Source organism: Neophocaena asiaeorientalis, unplaced genomic scaffold, assembly GCF_003031525.2.
Source record: "Neophocaena asiaeorientalis asiaeorientalis breed wild unplaced genomic scaffold, Neophocaena_asiaeorientalis_V1.1 scaffold850, whole genome shotgun sequence".
In the NCBI taxonomy this organism is placed as follows: Eukaryota; Metazoa; Chordata; class Mammalia; order Artiodactyla; family Phocoenidae; genus Neophocaena; species Neophocaena asiaeorientalis.
In genome coordinates, this window is record NW_020173675.1 from 98,798 (window position 1) to 123,077 (window position 24,280).

Below are 24,280 nucleotides of genomic sequence, written 5' to 3' on the forward strand. Positions count from 1 at the left end.
CACCAGCAATGCATGAGGATCCCAATTTCTCCACATCCTCGCCAACACGTTATTTTCTGTTTGTTTGTTTGTTGATAACAGCCATCCTAAAGCAGTATCTCATTGTGGTTCTGATTTGAATTTCTCTAATTACAAATGATATTGAGCATCTTTTCATGAGCTTGTTGGCTATTTGCATATCTTATTTGAAGAAATGTCGATTTAAGTCCTTTGCCCATTTTTGAATTGGGTTGTTCGGGGTTTTTTTTGCTTTTGATAATATGGCTTCATTTTTATAATTTAACATTTTAATCCATTTGGAATTTTATTTTGGTGTAGAGAATGAGATAAGGATCCAGCTTAATGTTTCTCCAAGGGATTAGCCATAGTTCCCAAATCATTTATTGAATAATACTTACTGTTATGGTGTTATAATTGGTATTATATTTAACTATGAAGTACAAGGATATATATGTATATACATATACATATACACACATATATATATCCCACCTCTTTGAAAGCATTGTTTTCATTGATAAACATTTCAGAAGCATAGCATGATATGGAAAGGTTTTAACACATGTAAGAAATAATTTTATTATTCTCTAGATAATCAGAGTTTCCAATATTATTTTCAGAGGCAGGAATACCACACTATATTACAAGATAGGTTAGACTGTGCTGCAGTACAAAACAATTCCAAAGTCTCAGTGACTTCATACAGTAAAAATTTATTTCTTGCTCAAGTCAAGTCTGATGCAATCAGTTATTAGCTTTCTCCCCAGCAGTGATTCAGGAATCCAGCATGCTTCCATCCTGTTGCACCTCCAACAGGAACAAATGGCTTCTAGGGTTGTCTAGGCAGAGGAAGAAATAGATGAAGGAGACACTGACTTTTAATTTTGTTGGACCCAAACTGCCACATCATTTCTGCTCACATTCTCATTTGTCAGAACTTATTTACATGATCCCAAGCTAACTACAAGGGAGGCCAGGACACTTTGTCTCCCATGTGACCATGAAGAGGAAATGGAGTGGCAAACACAAAGCATTGCCTTTGTCACACTCACCTTCTGCATATGTGATGTTCCTAAAAATGTACAATTTTAGTAATTCCAACATTTTAAAGTGACATGTAGAGAAGCTCATTTTATAGGTAAAATCTATAATCGTTTTAAAACAATTCCTTTGTAATGTAAATAATATTTTAATTTAATACTAGGTTTTCTTAAGTAGAAAATGATGGTTGCTGGCATTTAATTAAGTGCTTACTATGTGTCAGCTACCATTCTAAATGCTTTTACATGCATTTAATCCTCACAATAGCCTATGATATAGGTACTAGATGAGCAGATTGTGGTGCAGAGAGGTTGTCATTTACACAAGTAGGCAGAGTTACCTAAACAGAAAGCTTACTTATACGTTATGTTGCAGGTACTACGTAAGTCATTATTTGTAGAATGATATGGTGACAATTAGAATTATTAAGGTTTGGGTTTCTGCTGTTAGCATCAAATCTGAAGATCTTGAAATCTTTCCAAAGCATCTGGATTAAAGTCCATCCCACTCAAAAAAGAAGAAAATTATATAGTACCAGCAGTTGTTATTATATTCATTGTGCTTTAGTGAACTTGCACAATTTTAAATCATTCATCAGATTTTGTGACATGCCTAGCAGATGTGGCTGTCCTATGCAGCTAATGAAGCCTGAGCTTGAGGAGCTCTCACTTGTGTAAATCCTTTCCACAGCACTTCTAGGGGTTTTATTTGGTGTGTGTGTTGTTGTATTTTGTTTTCTCTTTCATAAAGAGGACCCCCAAATAGTATACCTTTCAAGCCCCACAAAATCTAGATCCACTACTGGCCCTTGGTCACAATTTTGTAGAGATGTAGCTCTAGCACAAAAGGTTAAGAGCCCATGCCTTGGTGCCAGACTGTCTGGATTAGAATCACCCTGTGACTTTGCTTAAGTTACTTAACCTCTAAATGTTTTAGCTTTCTCATGTTTAAAATGAGGTCTTTGTCATGTGTAACCACTGAAGTCTGTGATACAGTAGCTTGGTAGTGGTCAGTTAGTGTTTTGAAAGAGATTCCTTAAATACCATTTTAGCCAAGAAGAAGAAGAAAAGAAAAACATTACTTTCTCACTTTTTGCAGATTGGCTCTGTGTTGTGGCACCCCTTCAGTGCTTAGCCAAGATGTTTATGACTCTATCTTAGCCCTCACTTCCTGCTCTACAGAGACTGATGGTCAGCCAGAGGTGAACAATGAGAGTTTTCTCAGGCCTTTTCTGAACATGCATCCATCACTGGGCATACATGTGGCCTTCTTGAGTCCTTGGAATACACAGGAGCTCTTAAAAGCTCATATTCCCCCACATATCTCTTTTCTCAGGCCCTTCCTCCCCAGGCTTTTTGGTCTGTCTATTGCTTGTCCCAACTTTAAAACCCTGATCTATCTGCTCTGACAAATGCTTTTGCCTTTATATGCTTTCAGCAAAAGCCATTGGGAAAGCTACCCTAGTCATGGGATGCTCCAAATTGGGTGAAACACAAGCAAGCTCTTGCATCTGACCTTGAGGGAGCTGCCCGACCCGTCAAAATACACAACCACATCTTTGAGAATAAGGTCTGCGTAGCTCCCTCTGGTGCTAGCAACCTGCACCAAGAGTACGAGCTGCCATCTTCATGGCTGCTACTGATCTGGGGAGTAGGCAGGCAGTTTAAAACACCACAGCACACTCTTACCATAGTGCAGCGACTTCTTTCTTCATTAATCTTTCACCAGGTTGTTAAGTTTTTGTCTAGATTCCGGAGTTCTGGAAAAGTTGATCTGAGAGTTTTTTTGCCAGCTTATAAGTTGCTTTAGTGGAGGAACAGAGCCCTGAAATTCCGTACTCTGCCATTTTCATCAATGTCACTCACCCGATCCATTCTTGATAAAGCTTCTTAAGAATATCCAAAGCTAAGTGTTAGTTAATAAAGCCACTTAAAAAGGAAACATACTTTAAAAGAAGCTTCTTTTTTAAATTTTGCTTTATGTCTTGTAAATTTTGCAAATAATTGGTGATTGAATTGCAAAATAGAAAAATTTATCTTTGTATTTCCTTGAAGGGTAGTAAGAAGTTGTTTACTTGGCACCTAAATGACCTTGAAAATATGTAGATTTACTTTGCTCCACTAAATAAATAAATAAACAAACAAATAAGGCTTTGGAGTACCAGCCTGTATCTTGACATTTTTGGTAGCATCTGTTTGATGTATTCGCTGTTATTGGCAGAAATTACTATATTATAACTTTGATGAATGTATGTGATGAACTGGAGGGAAGAGGGAGAAGATGAGAGACACTGTTAATTATAAGAAAAAAAAATCAGCTTATGTGATACTAAATCCAAGTAAATATTTAACTATTTTACAATACTTACCATCTGCTTTTTACTTTTAGGTGATATTATAAAAGCAGCAACTGAATTGGATAAAGTGCATATCGTTGGTATCTTGGATATCTGTAATTTAGGTAACGGTAAAACAGAAGTCTATTTGCACAAAATTTATAGACCAGATAAAACTTCTTAAAAATTGGCAGATGAAATTATTAAAGGTTATAAAGAGGGCATTGCTTTAAAGATATTCTGTCAAAAAAAAAGATATTCTGTCATTTTGTTGGTAATTTCAGTAACTGTTTCTCAGAGTATTACATACACTCTAAAGTTAAGTGGTTTTATGTTCGTCTTGTATTTGGAGCTAACACACTTCATTTTAAATTCATTCTTTGGAAAGGTCATTGAAACAATTTGTGTGTATCAAGAAAGTTCATCTTACTTCTTTCTATATGACTGTTATCTTGACTTGTGATAATTTGTGTTCACTGTTCTATTTGTGAAGTATACTTTTATTCTAAAGCCTCAGCATAAGGCATCCCAACTTAAGAGTAACTTTTCATGGACATTTAACATTTTATTCGGCTGTAATGGGGAATTTTGAATTGCTGATTTGAGGATTAAATTCTCCGAAAATGGTCAACCTGAATTTCTCAAAACCAAGGTAGTTTCTATCATTTTCAAAAGCACACATGGATTGTTATGTTCCATTTGCCTTGGTCTTTAGTTTGGTCAGCTGTACAAAGAGCATGCTAAATTAAATTGTTTTAAGGTTTTCTACTCCCTAATGTGACTTCTTATCCTTTGAATTTCTAGATTTTTTGACCAGTGTGTGGTCTTAAAGCCAGAGGCTACGGTATGTCTGTATTCTTGCTATGTTCATTTGTAATTTTGGTACATGTAATGTGAGTTTAAATAGTGAAAATTTCTCTCAAATTAACATTTTAAGTGCTCATATTGAAAGTGTAAAAGAGTAACTAAGGGGAAAAAAAAAAGAGTAGCTAAGGGAATTGATTTTATTCTGGTTGTCTATCTTACTTCACTTTAACTGTAAATGGCCATTCCACATGTGCAAGATTCTGTGATTGACATCTACGTGGTTAGTTAGATGAGCCAAAATGACCATCACTTGAGTTAAAAAGTACTGTTTCGGGCTTCCCTTAATGGCACAGTGGTTGAGAGTCCACCTGCCGATGCAGGGGACGAGGGTTCGTGCCCTGGTCCGGGAAGATCCCACATGCCGTGGAGCGGCTGGCCCTGTGAGCCATGGCCGCTGGGCAATGAATGCGATTGTAGTTAAGCTATTAACTTTTAGGCTTCCTTCTAGCCCTGTGGTTCTGTAACTTCATATGCCATACGTTTTAAATGTGTTGGGCATAATGAACCTAAAGACAGATGCTACAGTTTTTTCATAACTGTGTTCAATCTTTTGTTCTTTAAAATTGTGTTTAAACATTAATTAAAATAGGGAATCCTTCTCATGTTAAAATTTTGGCTGTATTATTAAAGAAGTTAAAACCTATCTCATTTTGAATGTATTTGATGTTTTTCCTTCATATTTTTGGCCTATATTAGACCTACACATGCTTGCTAAATGAGCCAATATGATTCTTCCATATGGGTTGAAAACTGTTGTTTATCAAACAGAATCTGGGATTTTGTATTAAGCTATTATAAACTTTAACAGACAATTCAGTTTTAGTGCCTCATAGAAGTTGGAGAAGGGAAAAAGTTAATACTTAAATGACTATTGACTAAAAGACCTCAGGCCGAGATTGCAAAACTACACACTTTAACAGGTGTAATTTCTGTTCTTATATTGAATGAGAAATATGAACTCATTATTAAGTTTTAGGATCCTGGACTTCCCTGGTGGCACAGTGGTTAAGAATCTGCCTGCCAATGCAGGAGACATGGGTTCAAGCCCTGGCCCGGGAAGATCCCACATGCCACAGAGCAACTAAGCCCGTGTGCCACAACTACTGAAGCCTGGGCACCTAGAGCCCATGCTCCACAACAAGAGAAGCCACCACAAGGAGAAGCCCGTGCACAGCAACGAAGAGTAGCCCCCGCTCGCCGCAACTAGAGAAAGCCTGTGCACAGCAACAAAGACCCAACATAGCCAAAAATAAATAAATTAATTAATTAATTAATTTAAAAAAAAGATTTAGGATCTTTAAAAACAACTTCCATGGCAATTTGTTTTATATTATAGTAATGTTTCTATCCAAATTTGGAGTTAAACATCTGTGTCCACATTTCCAGTTTATGGCAAAATTGGATAGCTACTGTGGCAGTTTCCTAAGAAAAATAGCAAACTACATCAGAAGACCTTATCTTCAAGTGACAATATGTGTTGATTCTTTCCAAAGCAACACAAATATACTACTGTGGTGTCACTTTTATATTAACAAATCAGTTAGTAAATTATGAAATATTACATAGTCTACCACAATCTTTCACTGAAGTTTCTAATTTTAGATGGTACATGAGATCTACACATTGAAATCCTTTGATAAACTATTAAAAGAAGAATCTGAGTACATGTTTATCTTTCCACTTTTCTTTGTTGGAATTATCCTGCATTAATTTTATTCATATTAAGACAAGGACTTTTAAAAATTTTGAAACCCTTATTTGGTGACACTAATAATATTTGATGTTTTTGGCTAGATAGCTTCTGCCAACATGGACTATAGATTATAACCAATTCTATTATTCTGAAGTCATTTATATGGTTTATAATTGAGCTGGTTGCTATTTTGCTAGTTACCTGTTCAGGTACAGTTCCTTTTTTTTTTTAAGCATTGCTACCCATGAGTTTTCAGGTAAACTGATGGGAGGTGAAGTATGTATTAGTACAGCTTATTTCAGTAATCAGTTGTTTTTAGTAAGGAAATTTTAGGGAAAAGGGTTAAAATGAATACATAAAACTAGATTTGGGGATTATCTGAAGATTTCAGTTATTTGAGATTATATTTGAGTCAAGTCATATTACATTAATGTCACATCTCCAAAATGGAAACATTAGATAAAAACTTATCTCTTGGTCTAGGTCACACCACCCACTAAATATTATCCCTCATTCTTACATTGTTATGTTGATACCACTTCTAGCCCTAAGTTTTTGCTTTCCTTTATACTAAAGAAATAAAAAGTAGATTTTGAAAAAACAGACTTAAAGCTAGCCACAGGTCTGTCCCTAAATCCCTGTGGAACTTTAAGGAAAGCCACTTAAACTGCTTGGCCTTAGTTTTCTTATTTGTAAAATTTGCAAAATAATGGTCCCATCCAGTTGTATGATTCTTTTGGTATGTTAATATAGTTATTAGAACAGTAAAAATGTCTTTGTGTTATTATCATGTGTGTCATGAAAATGTGGTTTTCTATGAAGAACATTTTAAAGTTATGATTAGACCATTATCAATTATAGCAGCTCATTATAACAAAAAAAATTGAAATATTTAAATCCCAGTTATTTTTATTGCTAATGTTCTTCCTAATTTGTTACCTTTTCAGTGATTGATACATATATGTATTTTTTTCAAAACAGAAATCTGAAATATTTTAGCTGTTTTTAATCATATGCACATTTCCATTGAAAATCAAGTAACCTTTTTTTTAAAAATTTGAGTACTTCTGATGCTATTCTGAGATTATTGCATGTGACTTCTAGTCGCTTAAGATCTAGGAGTTGCCCCTAACAAGGTTTTTAATGTCTGTTTTGTAGATAGGAACCGGAAACAGAAAAAGACTAAATGATTTAATGTAAAATTGTCAAGGTGGGCTTCCCTGGTGGCGCAGTGGTTGAGAGTCTGCCTGCCAATGCAGGGGACCTGGGTTCGTGTCCCGGTCCGGGAAGATCCCACATGCCACGGAGCAGCTAGGCCCATGAGCCATGGCCGCTGAGCCTGCGCGTCCGGAGCCTGTGCTCCGCAATGGGAGAGGCCACAACAGTGAGAGGCCTGCATACCACAAAAAAAAAAAAAAAAAAAAAAAAAAAAAAAAATATTGTCAAGGCAATTAAATTTTAAGGTTGGGCTTATAACTCCAATGTCTGTTTCTTTAAACTCTAATTTGAGCACAAAGTAAAACGTTTGAATAATAATAAATTTTCAGCTAGTAGATTACTGTGAGATAAACTTCTCTAAATCCTAGGGTTCATAAAATAATGAGCCCAGTTATTGCAGCATATATCCAAGTATTTGAATGCCCACTCTATGGCAAGCAGTGAGTTTGCACTAGGAACACAATACAATACAAGCAAAAACAGACATGGCCTCTGCTGTCATAAAGCTTACAGTGTTGTGGAGGAGAAAGACATTCAAATAATTGCACAAATAAATAAGATAAATTTCACAAAGGAAGCTGGCCGGGGGGCATTGGGAAAGTTTTTCCTGAGGAAGTGAACTTGAGGTGAAAAGGCCTTGCAGCACAAGGTGTGCTTGAGAACTTGAATGAGAACTGATATGGCTGGAGTGCGGAAAGTTGGATACAAGATGAGACAGACAGACAAAGGCTCTTGCAAATTACACAGAGCCTTATAGTCCATGGTAAGGATTTTAGTATGTATCTTCAGAGCACTAGGAAGCCATTAAGTGGTTTGTGGCCAGGGATATGCCTTGATTCGATTCATGTTTTAGAGTGGTCACTGTCTCCTGGAAGGAGAATGGATTATAAGAAGGTTAGCAGAGACTGCTAGCTGTACCCTAATACCTATTCTATAGTAATAGTTCTCCCCATGTTTAGCTAAGCACATGGCTATGTAGAATAAAGAATACTTTTCCTTGCTTCCTTTGTAGCTGGATATGGCCTTGTGACTATTTCTTTTATTTGGCTAGGGCTAATATTAAAATTAATTTCTTTTGAACATACACCAAGTCAGAGTCACCCAAGGCAGAACTGGAAGTTTGCTATGAACAATCAAGGGGTACCTGTATTCTATTAGAAACACAGCCCTGTACTTCCTCATCTTTATTTTTTATTTATTTATTTTTAATAAATTTATTTATTTATTTATTTTTGGCTGTGTTGGGTCTTCGTTGCTGCATGCACGGGCTTTCTCTAATTGCGGCGAGCCAGGGCTACTCTTCGTTGCGGTGCACGGGCTTCTTATTGCGGTGGCTTCTCTTGTTGCGGAGCACAGGCTCTAGGCTCACGGGCTTCAGTAGTTGTGGCACGCAGGCTCTAGAGTGCAGGCTCAGGAGTTTTGGCTCGCAGGCTCTAGAGCGCAGGTTCAGTAGTTGTGGTGCCCGGGTTTAGCTGCTCCGTGGCACATGGGATATTCCCAGACCAGTGCTCAAACTCGTGTCCCCTGCATTGGCAGGCGGATTCTTAACCACTGCGCCACCAGGGAAGTCCTCGTTATCTTTAAACGGTAGGTTTGCCAGAGCTGTTATTCAATCATATGGAAAAAATTGAAGTGTTCCTTGCTTAAGAGATGAGTGATTCACTTCTCTGTACCTTAATTAATATTGTGTACCTTTGCCAAGATACTTAATATTTATTAAGGTACATGTAGTTGAAAAAGTCCAGTAGTATTAAATGTTTGAAACATAGCAGTGGTTCTCAAACTTGGCTTCATATTGGTATCACCTGGAGAGTTTTAAAAATTACTATGCCTGGGCTTCCCTGGTGGTGCAGTGGTTAGGAATCCACCTGCCAATGCAGGGGACACGGGTTTGAGCCCTGGTTCAGGAAGATCCCACATGCTGCAGAGCAGCTAGGCCCGTGTGCCACAACTACTGAGCCTGCACTCTAGAGCCCTCGCGTCTAGAGCCCGCGCGCCTAGAGCCGGTGCTCCGTGACAAGAGGCCACCAAAATGAGAGGCCCACGCACAGCAATGAAGAGTAGACCCTGCTCACCGCAACTAAAAAAAGAAAGCCCACACGCAGCAACGAAGGCCCAACGCAGCCAAAAATAAATAAATTAATTAATTTAAAAAATTATTCCTACATGCCACCCCCACCCCAGGTTTCTGATTGGAGTGTAGCCTGGGCGTCAAGAGAGTCAACATCTCCCCCAGATGATTCTAATGTGCAGACAAGTTTGAAAACCACTGTTACATAGTCCTGTTTCAAGCACTTGTTAGTTTTATTAGAGATCAAGCTTCACCCAGTACTTTGAACTTACCTCCTATCTAGGTGCTATAGTTCATCTGCTCTCAATGCAGCTTCCACTTCAATTGTTCTGATAAGGAAAAATTAACAATTGATAGTTTTGAAACAACTTTCATTTTCATAGAGTTCTAGCATGGCAGATCTGGAGAAGACTTGATAGATAAATTTTAACCCAACCTCTTTCATTGTGTAAAAGAAGAAAAAGTCCAGGAGAGGTTATTATTTTCCTGAGGATATAACACTAGCTGTTGCAGTATCAGCACTTGCACAACCTTTTGGTTTTTAAGATAACTTCAGAAATGTTCAGAGAACCACCTAAAGTACAAATAAAACATCAGACCTTTATAGATTGGAAGTTGAAGCACGATGAGGGTGAAATAAAATGACAGCAGCTAATCTGTCAAAACTACAACTAGGACTTCCCTGGTGGTGCAGTGGTTAAGAACCCGCCTGCCAATGCAGGGGACACGGGTTCAATCCCTGGTCCGGGAAGATCCCACATGCCGCGGAGCAACTAAGCCCGTGTGCCACAACTACTGAGCCTGTGCTCTAGAGCCCGCGAGCCACAACTACTGAGCCCACGCATCACAACTACTGAAGCCCGAGTGCCTAGAGCCCGCGCTCCACAGCAAGAGAAACTACCGCAATGAGAAGCTCGCACATCGCAATAAAGAGTAGCCCCCACTCACTGCAACTAGAGAAAGCCCGCGCAGCAATGAAGACCGAACGCAGCCAAAAATAAATTAATTAATTAAAAAAAAACTACAACTAGATCCCATACTAGTCATCATGTACAACTTGTACGATCTAAAGTTCTTAAATTGTAAAGTGTGTAAGAATTACCTGGAGAGCTATTTAAAATGTGAATTCCTATATATATTCCTCCAATTTTGATTCAGGCTGACCCAGAAATCTTCACTTTTAATAAACTTCCAAGTGAGTCTAATGTAGGTGTTCCACAGATAAAATTTTAAAAACACTGAATAAGTACTAGACCACTCACCCCCCCCCTCCCCAGCAAATTACCTTAAGACTTAACTGAAAAATTGCATTGATGGGTATTTATTGTTCTAGGACTAATTTTACTTAACTGTAAAATTTTAAAAACAATCTAAAATTATCTTTGTGAGTTATGACTCTCTGAAAGCCATACAAGGAAACATGAAAGCACTTACATACAAGGTATATAATGCTGGTTACCATACAAAGTCATGCACTTCAAACTTCAGAGCAATTAAAATAGTTTAGCAAAGTTCACCAGCACTGCCACAAAGTGTTATGGAAAGTTGTCATTTTAAAAGCATATAATGATGTTCCTTTAGAAGCAATTTAATAACTGGTAGAGAAGGTTAACTCAAATTTCTACAGCTTTACTAATGAATTGCCTGTTGAATGCTGATGTTGAATTTATCACAGATGTCTATTAGCAATTAGCAGACTAATCATTTTGACAATAACACTTGTTTTCAGTTTAATAGTTTTCTTTATCTAGTGAATACAGTCTTTATTATGAGTTTTAATGTTGGCGATAGTGTTTACTCTGAAATAGACCATGAGCTAATACACAAGACCTTTAAACTTTTCATGAATAATTATTAAGTGATTACTGTGTGTAAGTTGTTACTAATACCAGGTACTGTGAGGGAGATATGAGTAATCAGCAGCTGTAACAGGATAAAAAGGTTCATATTTCTATTGTGCATCTGCTGGGATTTATCCATCAGGTTCTACTGCAGATTCCGTGAACTCTCCTCTGCTGTTAACTGTTGGTTCCCACTTTCAGGGTCCACTCCAATGCTAATACCTCAGATGCCCAAGAACGGACAAGAAGTGTGTGGGGGGGGGAAATAGCTTTATTGATCAAGTCCTTCAACAATGTTTCCTATTTTCTGTTGTCCTGTCCCCTTGACTCTAGTGGTATTCCTTATTTCAGACTATTTTCCTTGGACTTCAGGCTACCTTTGTGTCTGCCTTCCTTTTGACCTGGTGTCTTTCTGCTTCTCTGATAGCCTGTTGCCTATTTGTGTAGTTTGCTGACTCTTGGCCCAGTCAGACTCCTGATATCTCTGTTTGTCTTGTTGTCCATTCATCTACTCCTTCACTAACCCCTGATTCACTTTGTTATAAAGCAGAAACTAACACACCATTGTAAAGCAATTATACTCCAATAAAGATGTTAAAAAAAAGAATATATAAAAAATGCAAAAAAAAACAGAGCTTACAGTAAAGGAAGCGATGAAATAACTAAAGCTGTCTATACATTTGAAAGAACTAGAATTAAAATTTTTAAATGTTAAAATATAAACCTTGAACAGTCTTTTGTTAGAGTATAACACATGGGACATAAAAATTAATGGAATGCATCAACAGATATTTGAGTGCCCACCACGGGCAAGGCCTTGTACTTGAAAGGATCTCTAACGACGAATATGTTTCCTTTTCAATGAATAAACAAAGGTAGCATAAGATGTTCCTTGGGGAGCCTGTTAAGAAAAATTCCACAAAGAAATAAGAGAAAAAGGCTGTGAAATCAATTCTACCAATGCCGTAGCAATTAAAATGATGGATCTTAACTTACTTCCGGCTGAACTGGTTGATAGCATTGTTTCAGCAGGGCTTGGAAAACCAGTTTGGTGTTTTAGATGATCTGAGAGAGGTGACTTTCATTTTGTCACATGGTAATCCCAAGAGTCCAGTTCCTCATTCCAATCCACTCCATGTTTATGAAAGTTCATTAGCTGGAACAGTAAGAAGAAAAAGTCAGTGAAGGAAGTCATCCAATCCTGATAAGTTGACATGTAGAATAAAGTTGATGGTGTTATTTATTGCTAAGGTAATCCTGGTTAAGGGTTACATGTGTGTACCGTTGGAGGAGGGGCAGGCAAAACGGAATGTAGCTAAGTAAAGTGAAATAGAGCTGATGTATTCAGAGCTTACGTTGCTAGAGGTGAGATCAGTTACCTACTTGCAGCTGAAATTTCAAACTTCTGCTTAGTGGGGACCTGAGTGGACAAATGGTGACTGATAGTTGGAAATATCAGCAGACATCTTAAATTTTATGCTCAAATGAATGAGCAATGAACCAGGAGAATAAGTCCAGTTGTTTTCAGCTGCTGGTAATTTTTACCTTTTTATTTAAAATCACAGCGCCTTTTTCAATGAATGCCCGTGTGACTGTGGCTTATTACAATGAAACCAGCAACTACACTTCAACAGAAACATGTGAATGTGGTGTTTATGGATTAGCCTCACCGGTGGCTAATGCTATGGGGGTGGTGGGCATCCCTAAGAGCAGTAACTACCTAGCTTGTGACTACAACACTGAGTTTACTAATACTAAGAAGCCCTGGATTGCACTGATAGAAAGAGGTAATTGTACGTTTTCAGAAAAAATTCAAGCAGCAGGCAGAAGAAATGCTGATGCTGTTGTGATTTACAATGGTCCAGACACTGGCAACCAGACGATACAGATGGCAAATTTCGGTAAGTAAGAACTGATTCCCAAAGAGGGTGAATGTCTTTGTTTCTCTTAACATGGTATTTCCATCTACAATGACTCAGGGTCTGGCAATGAGGTTGTAAAACAAGTGTATTTTAAATTTTCTTGCCTGGCACTACTCTGAATTACTTCACTATTATTTAATATTGGCAATTAATTTGTTTCAAGGTCAAAAGCAATTCATGAAGTGGTTCCTGTTTTCTTTCACGATGTTCTTAGCTCTACTAGTTTTCTCAGTGTGTATTACAGAATTGCTTTTTAATAAATGTGCCTTTACCTGTAACCATTCAAAAAAATATAAATATTTCATTCTTAATTTGTACTTTTCAGTTTGATTCAGGGTTGTATGTATTCAAGTGTGCAGTAACTGCAAAACTGATTCATTATTATGATTAAACAGTAGCATATTGTAAGTGTGAAAAATGCTTACAGAAATGAGAATTCAACTCTCTGCTGTGTGCATGTGATATTTTAATGTCTGTGGGACTAATATACCTAAAACTACTCTGTAAGAAACATTATACATTGAAAACGGTAAGGCTGAAATTGGATACCTCTGTAATTCACACCAAAAGTAAAGATTTCCCTCAAAAATGTTTACTTATGACTTCTCAAGTAAATATAATTATCAAATTTATTAATTTTGTGAAGGAATGTACTTCTTAGAATTACTGTTTTCATTTTGTAAAAAATGCCACTTTCCAAATAAATGGTTTTAAACTAATGAAGAAGTAGACTTCTGAAACAAGTTTTCTATACTGTAGGTGGGTAAAGGTTTTTTTGACCCCAGACTTGGCCAAAGGAGAAAAATGGTAATTTCAAACAGGGTAAGATCTGGTCGAACACAATACCAGGATAATTGGTATTCTCACCACCAAGTTTGGCCTCTGAGAAGATTAATGTAAATTAAATCAACCAGATTTCAGAACTGTAAGAAAAATACAAATTTGTGTTAAGAGTAGTAGAGTGGAACATCCAGGTTGTGTACCTACAGTATGGCAATTTAGTACTAATCTTTGAAAAACAAGCTGCTTGTTTCTCTGGGTACCAAAAACTAGGTAACATGGTCTTTAACAGTACAAAATTATTGTAAATGTACAAAGCTCTACTTGCTACCTTTTGTAATATATCCTGGACATTTCGAGAACCCAGGCATTCACATTTTTTTCTTTTGAAGTTAAGAGCACTTCATAAACATTATCTGCATGTACCTATAATTTTACGAGTGAATTTTATTTTTGTAGAAATAAAATGAGGTGGCTTTCTGTTGAAAATTAGAAATTAAACCTTTTCTAAGGAACCTACTTGCTCTATGTTTCAACTTAGAGATTCTGAGTATTCTAGGTTTTCTTTTACATGCATAGCCACATTCTGCTGTTCACTCCCCTGCTTTCTTTAGGATAATTTTCTTTCTTTTTTTTTTAATTGAAGTATAGTTGATTTACAATGTTGTGTTAGTCTCAGGTGTACAGCAAAGTGATTCAGTTATATATATATATATTCTTTTTCAGATTATTTTCCCATATAGGTTATTATAAAATATTGAGTATAGTTCCCTGTGCTATGCAGTAGGTCCTTGTTGTTTATTTTATATATAGTACTGTATATATGTTACCCCAAAATTCCTGATTTATTATCCCTCCCCACCTCTCCTTTGGTAAACATAAGTTTGTTTTCTATGTCTGTGAGTCTGTTTCTGTTTTATAAACCTTCTGCTTTTTTAAAAGTATAAACAGTATCAAACTAAATAGTAGTCATGTTTTCCAAACTTGCTTTGCATCATGCAGTAAGGGCCAACTACTGGAAAGTAGGTGCTCAGCCACTGAATTTAAAAGACTGACCAAAACAGTAAATGTCTCCAAAAGGCATGCACAGTCATTTGAGTATATGGCTCTGAGCAGAATTTAAGAAACAAAGCAGTTACATTTATCATTGAATATATACTTCCAATATAATCAAGGATATGTGATCAAAAACATTTTTTAAAGCTACGGCATTGCCCGTTTTAAAATAAGCACATTTGAAAAGATAGCATAATCATAGTAATTGTAATAGTTAATATTTATTGCCATTTAATATATGTCATGCACTGTTTTAGGGTCTTTATTTAATGAATGTTGATCTTTAACGTTGAACGATCTTAACCCCAAAGAATTAAAATTGTAAGTTTAGTGTTTTGCCGTTATAAAACCTGTCAATTAGTGTGTCATTGGAGTTCTTCCTTCCCAGAAATTTCTCTTATATAGATACTATTATATGATGCAGTTGACAAACATAGGGAAGGGAGTGTGGATACGAAAACTCTATGATCAGCCCCTAGACCATTATAGATTGAGTCATTATTTTATAACATAAGCCAAAATTGTGTTTGTTTTTGCTGTCTTTCATTAGGGTTTTGTTTAGGCACAGAGGGTAGGGTAACAACTCCTCCTCCTCCTCCTCCAAAAGTTCAAGGCTTTACCATCTATCACATTATCTATTTTTTATTAGTTATCTATTTTATACATATTAGTGTATATATGTCAACCCCAATCTCCCAATTCATCCCACCACCACCACCACCCGCCAAATTCCCCCCTTGGTGTCCATACGTTAGTTCACTACATCTGTGTATATTTCTGCCCTACAAACCAGTTCATCTGTACCATTTTTCTAGGTTCCACATATATGCGTTAATATATGATATTTGTTTTTCTCTTTCTGACTTACTTCACTCTGTATGACAGTCTCTAGATCCATCCACATCTCTACAAATGACTCAATTTTGTTCCTTTTTATGGCTGAGTAATATTACATTGTACATATGTAGCACATCTTCTTTACCCATTCGTCTGTCAATGGGCATTTAGGTTGCTTCCATGACCTGGCTATTGTAAATAGAGCTGCAATGAACATTGTGGTACATGACTCTTTTTGAATTATGGCTTTTTCAGGGTATATGCCCAGTAGTGGGATTGCTGGGTCATATGGTAATTCTATTTTTAGTTTTTTAAGGAACCTCCATACTGTTCTCCATAGTGGCTCTATCAATTTACATTCCCACCAGAAGTGCAAGAGGGTTCCCGTTTCTCCACACCCACTCCAGCATTTGTTGTTTGTAGATTTTCTGATGATGCCCATTCTAACTGGTGTGAGGTGATACCTCACTGTAGTTTTGATTTGCAGTTCTCTAATAATTAGTGATGTTGAGCAGCTTTTCATGTGCTTCTGGGCCAACTGTATGTCTTCTTTGGAGAAATGTCTATTTAGGTCTTCTGCCCATTTTTGTATTGGGTTGTTTGTTTTTTTAACATTGAGTTGCATGAGCTGTTTATATATTTTTGAGATTAATCCTTTGTCCATTGATTCGTTTGCAAATATTTTCTCACATTCTGAGGGTTGTCTTTTTGTCTTGTTTGTAGTTTCCTTTGCTTTGCAAAACCTTTTAAGTTTAGTTCATTGATTAGCTCTAGTAATTTTCTGGTTCCATCTTTAGGATTCTCTCTATATAGTATCATGTCATCTGCAAACAGTGACAGTTTTACTTCTTCTTTTCCCATTTGTATTCCTTTTATTTCTTTGTCTTCTCTGATTGCCCTGGCTAGGACTTTCAAAACTATGTTGAATAATAGTGGCGAGAGTAGACATCCTTAAGTAATTTTCTTTTTTTGTAGTATCTTTGTTTGGTTTTGTTATCAGGGTGACGGTGGCCTCATAGAATGAGTTTGGGAGTGTTCCTTCCTCTGCAGTTTTTCGGAAGAGTTTGAGAAGGATGGGTGTTAGCTCTTCTCTAAAGGTTTGATAGAATTCACCTGTGAAGCCATCTGGTCCTGGACTTTTGTTTGTTGGAAGATTTTTAGTCACAGTTTCAATTTCATTACTTGTGATTGGTCTGTTTATATTTTCTGTTTCTTCCTGGTTCAGTCTTGGAAGGTTATACCTTTCTAAGAATTTGTCCATTTCTTCCAGGTTGTCCATTTTATTGGCATAGAGTTGCTTGTAGTAGTTTCCTATGAAGCTTTGTATTTCTGCAGTGTCCATTGTAACTTCTCCTTTTTCATTTCTAATTTTATTGATTTGAGTCCTCTCCCTCTTTTTCTTGATGAGTCTGGCTAAAGGTTTATCAATTTTCTTTATCTTCTCAAAGAGCCAGCTTTAGTTTTATTGATCTTTGCTATTGTTTTCTTTGTTTCTATTTCATTTATTTCTGCTCTGATCTTTACGATTTCTTTCCTTCTACTAACTTTGGGTTTTGTTTGTTCTTTCTCTAGTTCCTTTAGGTGTAAGGTTAGATTGTTTATTTGAGATTTTTCTTGTTTCTTGAGGTAGGATTGTGTTGCTATTAACTTCCCTCTTAGAACTGCTTTTCCTGCATCCCATAGGTTTTGGATCATCATGTTTTCATTGTCATTTGTCTCCAGGTATTTTTTGATTTCCTTTCTGATTTCTTCAGTGATCTCCTGTTTATTTAGTAACGGATTGTTTACCATCCATATGTTTGTGTTTTTTACATTTTTCCCCTGTAATTGATTTCTAATCTCATAGCGTTGTGGTCCGAAAAGATGCTTGATATGATTTCAATTTTCTTAAATTTACCGAGGCTTGATTTGTGACACAAGATGTGATCTATCTTGGAGCATGTTCTGTGTGCACTTGAGAAGAAAGTGTAATCTCTTTTCGGACGGAATTTCCTATAAATATCAATTAAATCTCTCTGGTCTACTGTGTCATCTAAAGCTTGCTTTTCCTTATTAATTTTCTGTCTGGATGAACTGTCCATTGGTGAAAGTGGGGTGTTAAAGTCCCCTATTATTGTGTTACTGTCGATTTCCCCTTTTATGGCTGTTAGCATTTGCTTTATGTATTGAGGTGCTCCTATATTGGGTGCATAAATATTTACAATTGTTATGTCTTCTTCTTGGATTGATCCCTTGATCATTATGTAGTGTCCTTCTTTGTCTCTTATAATAGTCTTTATTTTAAAGTCTATTTTGTCTGATATGAGAATTGCTACTCCAGCTTTCTTTTGATTTCCATTTGCATGGAATATCTTTTTCCATCCCCTCACTTTCAGTCTGTATGTGTCCCTAGGTCTGAAGTGGGTCTCTTGTAGACAGCATATATATGGGTCTTGTTCTGGTATCCATTCAGCAAGCCTGTGTCTTTTGGTTGGAGCATTTAATCCATTCACGTTCAAGGTAATTATCGATATGTATGTTCCTATGACCATTTTCATAATTGTTATGGGTTTGTTTTTGTAGGTCCTTTTCTTCTATTGTGTTTCCCACTTAGAGAAGTTCCTTTAGCATTTATCGTAGAGCTGGTTTGGTGGTGCTGAATTCTCTTAGCTTTTGCTTGTCCATAAACCTTTGGATTTCTCCATTGAGTCTGAATGAGATCCTTGCTGGGTAGAGTAATCTTGGTTGTAGGTTCTTCCCTTTCATCACTTTAAATAAAAAAATGCCACTCCCTTGTGGCTTGTAGAGTTTCTGCTGAGAAATCAGCTGTTACTCTTATGGGAGTTCTCCTGTATGTTATTTGTTGTTTTTCCCTTGTTGCTTTCAGTAATTTTTCTTTGTCTTTAATTTTTGTCAATTTGATTACTATGTGTCTCAGCGTGTTTCTCCTTAGGTTTATCCTGCCTGGGACTCTCTGCACTTCCTGGACTTGGGTGGCTATTTCCTTTCCCATGTTAGGGAAGTTTTTGTCTATAACCTCTTCAAATATTTTATCACGTCCTTTATCTCTCTCTTCTTCTATAATGCAAATGTTGTTGAGTTTAATGTTGTCCCAGAGTTCTCTTAGGCTGTCTTCATTTCTTTTCATTCTTTTTTCTTTATTCTGTTCCATGGCAGTGAATTTCACCATTCTGTCTTCCAGGTCACTTATCCATTCTTCTGCCTCGGTTATTCTGCTATTGATTCCTTCTAGTGTATTTTTCATTTCAGTTATTGTATTGTTCATCTCTGTTTGTTTGTTCTTTGATTCTTCTAGGTGTTTGTTCTTTAATTCTTGTCTTTGTTAAACATTTCTTGCATATTCTCGATCTTTACCTCCATTCTTTTTCCGAGGTCCTGGATCATCTTCACTATCATTATTCTGAATTCTTTTTCTGGAAGGTTGCCTATCTCCACTTCATTTTGTTGTTTTTCTGGGGTTTTATCTTGTTTCTTCATCTGGTACAAAGTCCTCTGCCTTTTCATTTCGTCTGTCTTTCTGTGAATGTGGTTTTCCTTCCACAGGCTGCAGAACTGTAGTTCGTCTTGCTTCCGCTGTCTGCCCTCTGGTGGATGAGGCTCTCTAAGAAGGTTGTGCAAGTTTCCTGATGGGAGGGGCTGGTGGTGGGTAGAACTGACTGTTGCTTTTGTGGGCAGAGCTCAGCAAAACTTTAATCCTCTTGTCTGCTGATGGGTGGGGCTGGGTTCCCTCCCTGTTGGTTGTTTGGCCTGAGGCATTGCAACACTTGAGCCTACCTGGGCTGTTTGGTGGGGCTAGTGGTGGACTCTGGGAGGGCTCACGCCAAGGAGTACTTCCCAGAACTTCTGCTGCCAGTGTCCTTGTCCCCAGGGTGAGCCACAGCCACACCCATCTTTTGCAGGAGACCCTCCAACACTTGTAGTAGGTTTGGTTCAGTCTCCTATGGGGTCACTGCTCCTTCCCATGGGTCCTGATGCACACACTACTTTGTGTGTGCCCTCCAAGAACAGAGTCTCTGTTTCCCCCAGTCCTGTCAAAAAGTCTTGCAATCAAATCCCACTAGGCTTCAAAGTCTGATTCTCTAGGAATTCCTCCTCCCATTGCCCGACCCCCAGGTTGGGAAGCCTGACGTGGGGCTCAGAACCTTCACCCCAGTGGGTGGACTTCTGTGGTATAATTGTTCTCCAGTTTGTGAGTCACCCACCCAGCACTTATGGGACTTGATTTTATTGTGATTGCGCCCCTCCTACCATCTCACTGTGGCTTCTCCTTTGTCTTTGGCTGTAGGGTATATTTTTTGGTGAGTTCCAGTGTCTTCCTGTCGATGATTGTTCAGCAGTTAGTTGTGATGCCGGTGCTCTCGCAAGAGGGAGTGAGCGCATGTCCTTCTACTCCGCCATCTTGAACTAATCTTTGAGTGTTCTATCACCTTATCTTTTATCACCCCTAAAAACCACCTTTTCAGAAAAACACACTCTAGCCCCCCTCAGGGCTGTGGACCCCCTTCACTTCCTTGGTTGCCACTATCTCTTCATTCCTTCCATCCCATTTTCCATGCTAGGCCTTCCTAGCCTTTCCACAATGCTGTGCCTCTTTACGTCTTACTGATGTCAGTGCCCTCCAACCAAAGGCTCCTAGGAACAGACCTGTAGTTGAAAAAGTTGGGTTTATTACTTACTGCAGCAAAGGGAGAATGCACACCACGGAAGCGATGGGGTATCTCAATAAGAGGGCTTAAGAAAGGATTTATAGGATTTGGGCTTGCTTCAGATGATTTGGGGGAGGGTTTAAGGAAGCAGGCCATTGACCAGCCAGCCCAGTTTGCCTGAGACAGGGATTTCCTCGAACTTGGGACTTTCAGTGCTAAAACCAGGAAATTCCTGGGAAAACCAGGCTGAGTAGCTTACTCTAGCTGGCTTTATTCTGGATTTGGATACTGTCAGAAAGTAGGGGGTAATTCAGTGATTGGATTTCTAAATAAACCTTATTTGTAAGTGGGGAAGACGTAACCTGAAGCTACAGCTATAATTAGTAAATAAGCAACAGTCACTCATGTTAGCCAGGATGGGAGATGTTTGGTCATTTTTGGATGCTGTTCATATTTTGACTGTGTTCAGACATGATTACGGAATGGTCTTGTTTTTGTCTTGATCTATCATGGCACAGAATGACCTTCTCTACCATTGATGCTCTGTGAAATTATTTATGTTCAACAAGAAAACACCAAAGCCTGATTGGTAGTGCCAGGCCAGGTCCCAGATATCAAGGGCTGCTTGCCTCTTTCTCAACAACAGTATACTACGCCTATGTCTTTACTGCTGTGCAAATACATTATCTCCTCCCATTTTATGTATCAGTCCTTCCCCATCCCCTATAGCCTGCCTTCAAGGTCCCCAGCAAGCCTAAGGGATGCTTCTGCACTCCTTGCTTCTCATGGTTTCATGATGTGGATACAGAATGTCTTTACTCCTGGGCCCAATCCATTCATAGCCCCCCTACTAGCAGTATCCCTTTTCTGAAGGGGACAACTTCAGTCTGAGAAGTGCTCCCACCGAGGAGGAATGGTGTCTAACCTAGTACTTGGAGGTAAACCTTTAATTCTAAGTTTCCCAGTTTGAAGTGTGTTTTGATTTGCATTTTGATGCAGTTGGAAATAGAAAGATATGCTTATGGTATCCTTAAGTAATTATGTAACTTCTTAACAACCCTTTCCAAATGCTCCAGAGACGTTCATCCATCCAGTTGTCCCAGGTGTGCAAGAAAAGGCAGGACTCCTCAGTTATTAAAGCAGAAAATTCAGACTATGTTAAGTACTTGCTTGCTGACAGAACAGGTTTTGAAAGTTAAATATGCTATTAATAGGTTAATTGCCCTAAGGATTAGATTTCAATGTAGTTTATTTCAGCAAAATCAGTAATCTAAGAGGAATAAAATGTTTCTTAACGTTTTTATCATTATGACTGTGTTCAGCGAAGTGTATTACAGGGTGAGGTCTGCAGCATTTCAGAATCCCCCAAACTCACCAATTCCCCAGCAATTAAGTACATGGAAAGGAAGGGTTTAATCAGAGTAGCAAACTCACATGTTTTAGAAAAAAAATTTTTCTAGAACTGAGAGGGGAAATAAAAACATAGTATATAAATGAAGTGAGAAGATAATGAAAACTTCAATAAGGCTTAGACTCTGATATATACATGAGTTTAATTCAAGAAAACTAATCAGTTCCACTTCAAATGAATCTCAGATCTGCCCAGCACCATCTCCAAGACTTCATCCTCAGAACTCTGCAATAACTTCCTAACTCATCTCCCTGCTTCTCTTGTCCCCCTTTAAGCCCACTACCCACACTGAAGCCAAAGTGGCTTTTTAGAATAAAACCAAACCACACCTTGTTTAAAACTCTTAAGTAGCTTCCCACTGCACTTAGAGTACATTCAGACTCATTTCCATGTCCTCACCCAGCCATGAATTACCTGGCTCATGCCCACCACTCTGACCTCATCTCCTCTCACCTCCCTGCACGCCTCCTGCCCCCTACACTGAGCTCCAGCCACACTGGGCTCCTTTCAGTCCCTCAATCCCACTAAACACTTCCCTGCCTTGAGCTTGAAAATACTTGAAACCGCCCTCTTCTTCACACTCCCACATCTCATTAAAGATCAAGTCCTGTTGATTCAACCTCCAAACATTTCTGAAATCCATCCCTTTTCCCATCTCTGCTGCATCCATCCAAGTCCAGGCCAATATCCTGTCTCACCTGGATTATTGCAGTAACCTCCCAGCGGGTCTCCCTCTTATTCTCGCCCCCCTATAGAGTCTTGTCTTCCACTCAGCAGCCAGAGTGATCCCGTAGAAAATGGAATTCAGTCCCAATTAGAATAAAATCCAGGCTTCATGCCATGTCCTACAAAGCCCTGTGTGATGAGACCTGATTCCACACCCCTCTCTCCCACATGACTATGCCTCAGCCACTCTGGTCTTCTTTCTGTTTCTAAACCAAAAGAGCTAGCTTTTGCACTTGCTGTTCCCTCTACCGAAGTCATTTCTCTTCATGTTTTCACATAATGCTTCCTCCAAAAATATAACCATGTCACTACTTTCTCGAGATGGCAGCTGGAGCGATCCTCTAAAAATCGAGGTTGGATCACATTGCTCTTCTTCTCAAAACCCCCCAGTGACTTTTCATTGTTCTTCAAATAAAGTCTAAACTTTGCCATGCTGAAAAGGACTTGCATCATCTGGCCTCTGCCTACCTTTCCAACCTAACAGTGCCACCCCTGCCCTACCAATGCCTAACCACTCTGACCTTCAGATATTTTCTCCAACCCACGAAGATTTTTCTGTGAGGCCCTTTGTGCTTGTTTTTCTCCCCATCACTATCATCACTACCACATGTAACAGGTTCTCCGAATCCCAGTTTAAATGTCTCTTCTTTGAAGAACTCCCCCCCTACCGCATTAATTCCAAGCAAAACCTGGTGCTCATTTCTGTTGAAATCTCTTATAATGTGTAATGATTTTCTTTTTTGCATATTATCTTAAGATGATTATTGTAATGATCTTCTTATAATGTGTGATGATTTTCTCATTTGCTTATTATCTGTCTTTCTGTCTTTCCCACTTGATTGTAGGTTCCAGGAGGGCAGAGACCATGTCATCCATTGTAGTGCATAGTCTTCACTAGTTGTTAAATGAATGAAAGTTTAAGAAACTTGAAAGCAATTCCCTTTTATATATGAAAAGATGTACAAGTTTAAGTGAAGTTGATTAGGTGAATTCAGCAAACTATTGTACTTTAAAATTGTTTTTATTTTTACCTATACAAGTAATACTTTCTCCTTTAAAAAACAACACAAGATATAAAGTCCCCCTTGACTCTTGCCCCCAATCTCAGGCCTCTCCCAAGAGATAACTATTGTTATTCATTCAGTAGGTAACCTTTCAGGCATTTTCTATTAATTTTTACATATGTATACCTGTAGAAACTGCAAAGTCAACCTGTGTTTTATTTTTCACATTAACGAAGTTATTCTGTAGCCTGCTTTTGTCACTCAATAGTAGGAATTGGAGTTATTTCCATACTAATAAATTTATATTTAGATCTAATCCATTTTTAACTACTGCATAATATTTCATAGTGTGAACACACTCATAACTTATTCAACCACTCCCCTACTAATGGACATTTGGGTTGTTTTCAACTCTGCTCTTTTACAGACAATACTTCAATGAACATAATTATTGCTGATACCTAAGGAAGTTAACGATATGACCTTGCATCACTATTGATGTTGCTCTTGCATGTGACTGCCTTGTTGAACTCTTATTTCATTTTAATAGTTGGCTCTTGAATTTTCAGGATAAATGACCATTTTCTCTACAAAACTTTACCTCATCTTTTATATTAACTGTACCTCTTCATTCTTTCCAGTGGTCTTATTCTATTGTCTAGGGTTCTAATAGTAATAATATATACACGTTTGACGTGTTCCTGACTTTACTACCAAAATGCTCCCACTGTTCCACCATTAAGTGTGTTGTTTGATAGAAGTTTCTGGGAGATACTCCTTATCAAGTTTCAGGACTTCAGTAAGGCTTCTGAATCGTGTTATTCTCACTGGC

The 24,280-nt window shown here is 37.9% G+C and overlaps 2 protein-coding genes across 3 annotated transcripts in view; both read left to right on the forward strand.

Annotated features, from left to right (window-relative positions):
* RADX (RPA1 related single stranded DNA binding protein, X-linked) overlaps positions 1–4,573 on the forward strand; it is a 64,546-nt gene extending 59,973 nt beyond the window's left edge. For both annotated transcript variants that reach the window (XM_024749587.1, XM_024749588.1), the window contains one exon: positions 3,430–4,573. In XM_024749587.1, coding sequence (XP_024605355.1) covers positions 3,430–3,560 — 131 coding nt within the window. In that variant the 3' untranslated portion in view covers positions 3,561–4,573. The remainder of the gene's footprint in view (positions 1–3,429) is intronic.
* Positions 4,574–12,368: 7,795 nt separating this feature from the next.
* RNF128 (ring finger protein 128) overlaps positions 12,369–24,280 on the forward strand; it is a 91,728-nt gene continuing 79,816 nt past the window's right edge. Inside the window, exon 1 of the mRNA XM_024749580.1 lies at positions 12,369–12,967. Coding sequence (XP_024605348.1) covers positions 12,562–12,967 — 406 coding nt within the window. The 5' untranslated portion in view covers positions 12,369–12,561. The remainder of the gene's footprint in view (positions 12,968–24,280) is intronic.